The following is a 2,474-nucleotide window of genomic DNA, read 5'->3' on the forward strand; positions in this document are numbered from 1 at the left end:
CGCTTGTGTGCCTTCACATACCTGAAAGAATATCTAAGGCGGACTTCTTCCCTTCGGAAAGAAGGGGGGGGAGCAGAAGTTGTTCATATCGTTCAGCAGACCACACAGGCCAGTTGGTTCTGCGACCCTGGCCAGGTGGGTTAAGTCAGTGTTAGGCACGGCAGGTGTTGACACAGCAACTTTCTCAGCTCATTCTACTCGAGGAGCATCCACTTCAGCTGCTACAGCTGCTGGGGTGTCTCTACATAGCATCATGAATGCAGCGGACTGGTCACGAGAGTCTACCTTCCTGAAGTACTACAGGAGGGACAACAACCAACACACGTTTGACCAGGCTGTGCTGTCCACGGCTCTGAAGTCTGCATAAGGTAAATGATATACCCAAATAGGGAGTGTGCAGGTATAATTGAGGATTAGGCAAATTGTACTTACCATGAAGGATAATCCCAATTATACCTCACACGAACTATTTGGGTATATCTTCCCACCCTTGCTGTTCTTCAGCTCCCAAGTAGCTGAAAATGCCCACCCATGGTGAACAGCACAGGCTCTTTCTCGCACGTCGTCAAATGGCGGCGAACAATGTCATTACGTCATGATATCCCGTGATGCTTTGCGATTAGAGCTTTGTACACGTGCGCCACCTAGCGATAAGCATAGGAAATACTGCATAAGGTAAATGATATACCCAAATAGTTCGTGTGAGGTATAATTGGGATTATCCTTCATGGTAAGTACAATTTGCCTAATCCTCAATTATCCTTTCCATTGTAAATATTGTGAATTTCTGAAATTTTTGTATTGTAAATTTCTAAATTTTAACAAAATTTTAACAAAATTTCTAAAAAACAATTTCTGAAAAAATGTCTAAAAATATTAGGCAAAAAATAGTTTAGCTATAGATACAGCAGCAGACATATATCTACCATGTATGAATGTTTATCCAGACATAGGAATGTCTCCGAGCCCCATGCCAGGTGCACCCAGCCCTGTGCCAGGTCTGCAGACACCTGCGGCTTCCTCAGGTGCGTCAGGTGCTCATGTTGTTGCTGTTAGATCCATTTTAAGAGGCCATGTCATCAGTAACTATATGTAACTACATGGACTTTGATGGAGAGGAAAGAAGTCTTCTCTATGTTGTAATTCTGTAAGTCTTGCATTGAGGGAGGTTAGCATAAAACAAATTAAATTTGATTCTATTCAATTTTATAGCGGGATTTATATAATTTTAAACTACAGATTTGTGATTATTCATGATCATTAAGTCATTAACATTTAACTGTCACAGAACGTACTGCACCTGCGCAAAAACCCCGAATGTATTGTACATACATGTAGCACTTCGGTAGAACGTTTCATATAAGGTCGTATCTGCGTATATAATGTTAAAATCCTGTCTGTAGTTTCCAAATGTTATGTCGGAAAAGATGTCATCTGCAACAGGCAAGATTCTGATGCAACGTTGACCAAAAATCCAACGAAAACCATGAAAAATCAGGGTTTCACACAGGCACAGTATGTTCTGCCAACGTGCTAACTGTCACTGTTTTCCACAGCATTGTTCCAGAGCACACCCTCTGCATTTGTGACATCCACACCGGCCAATCAGCAGCTCCCCTTCAGGTCACCTGACCCCAGCAGCGCAGCCATTGGTCCAGAGGTGAAGTTCTCTGGGAAGCACAATGGCATCTGTCTGTACATGGCCAGGATTCTGGGGTAGGTTCTCTCAAGGACATTATATTTTATACACAGATGTCCTTGGTTCTCTGTATCTTTCATATCACTTCTGTCATATCCTATCAGAAAAAAAAAGACTTAAAGCAATTGGCTACAGTATTTGTAACAACAGAAGAAGATGTGGTAAGTATTTTTTGAAGGCCTCATAGAATCGAAATTTTAATAGTAGTAGAGTACATGTATTACAATTCTCTAAATGTATCTAAAGTATGTAATGTACTTCTTCAGTGTTCGAAATACCCGTCTGCAGTCTGCAATTTGCAGATAGATTTTCAAGATTGCAGAAGAAAAAATCTTACAATCTGCAATTTTGCAGAAGGAAAAAATAGGCTCCGGATTCAATAGTTTTCAATTAGCAAAGCAGTGGCGCTGTGAATAGATCGAAAACCTGCGCCGCACGAACCTGCCGGCGTTTTCCAGCAGATTGTAATGTTCCCATATAAGGGAATTTGGGGTCAAAGTTGAACGATTTCGACAAGGCGACGAAAGGCGACGATAACCAAATATGGGCCCTCGCCATTGTCCGATGTTAGATTTCGTCTCCCGGGAGGACCCGACAACTGCCTCGGCAATTTTCGGCAGTTTTCGCTGAGCATTTCCCAGCAGGCAACACGGCAAAGGAAACATGGCTCCGAAAAACCACACTCGCCTCGGCGTTAATTTGCCGAAATTTCGATGTTTTTCCTTGGTACTTTGCACGATCCAAGCAAAGAAACAAGTTGATCACATGAACAAAA

General features: G+C 42.2%; 1 protein-coding gene across 2 annotated transcripts in view; it reads left to right on the forward strand.

Annotated features, from left to right (window-relative positions):
- The window catches only part of LOC109486102 (nuclear pore complex protein Nup155-like), a 33,584-nt gene that overhangs the window by 12,554 nt on the left and 18,556 nt on the right, over nucleotides 1–2,474 (forward strand). For both annotated transcript variants that reach the window (XM_019789786.1, XM_019789787.1), the window contains exons 16-17: nucleotides 948–1,025; nucleotides 1,557–1,716. In XM_019789786.1, coding sequence (XP_019645345.1) covers nucleotides 948–1,025; nucleotides 1,557–1,716 — 238 coding nt within the window. The remainder of the gene's footprint in view (nucleotides 1–947; nucleotides 1,026–1,556; nucleotides 1,717–2,474) is intronic.

The sequence above is a fragment of the Branchiostoma belcheri genome, unplaced genomic scaffold (genome assembly GCF_001625305.1).
Source record: "Branchiostoma belcheri isolate BF01 breed outbred unplaced genomic scaffold, Haploidv18h27 scaffold8, whole genome shotgun sequence".
NCBI classification, from domain to species: Eukaryota; Metazoa; Chordata; class Leptocardii; order Amphioxiformes; family Branchiostomatidae; genus Branchiostoma; species Branchiostoma belcheri.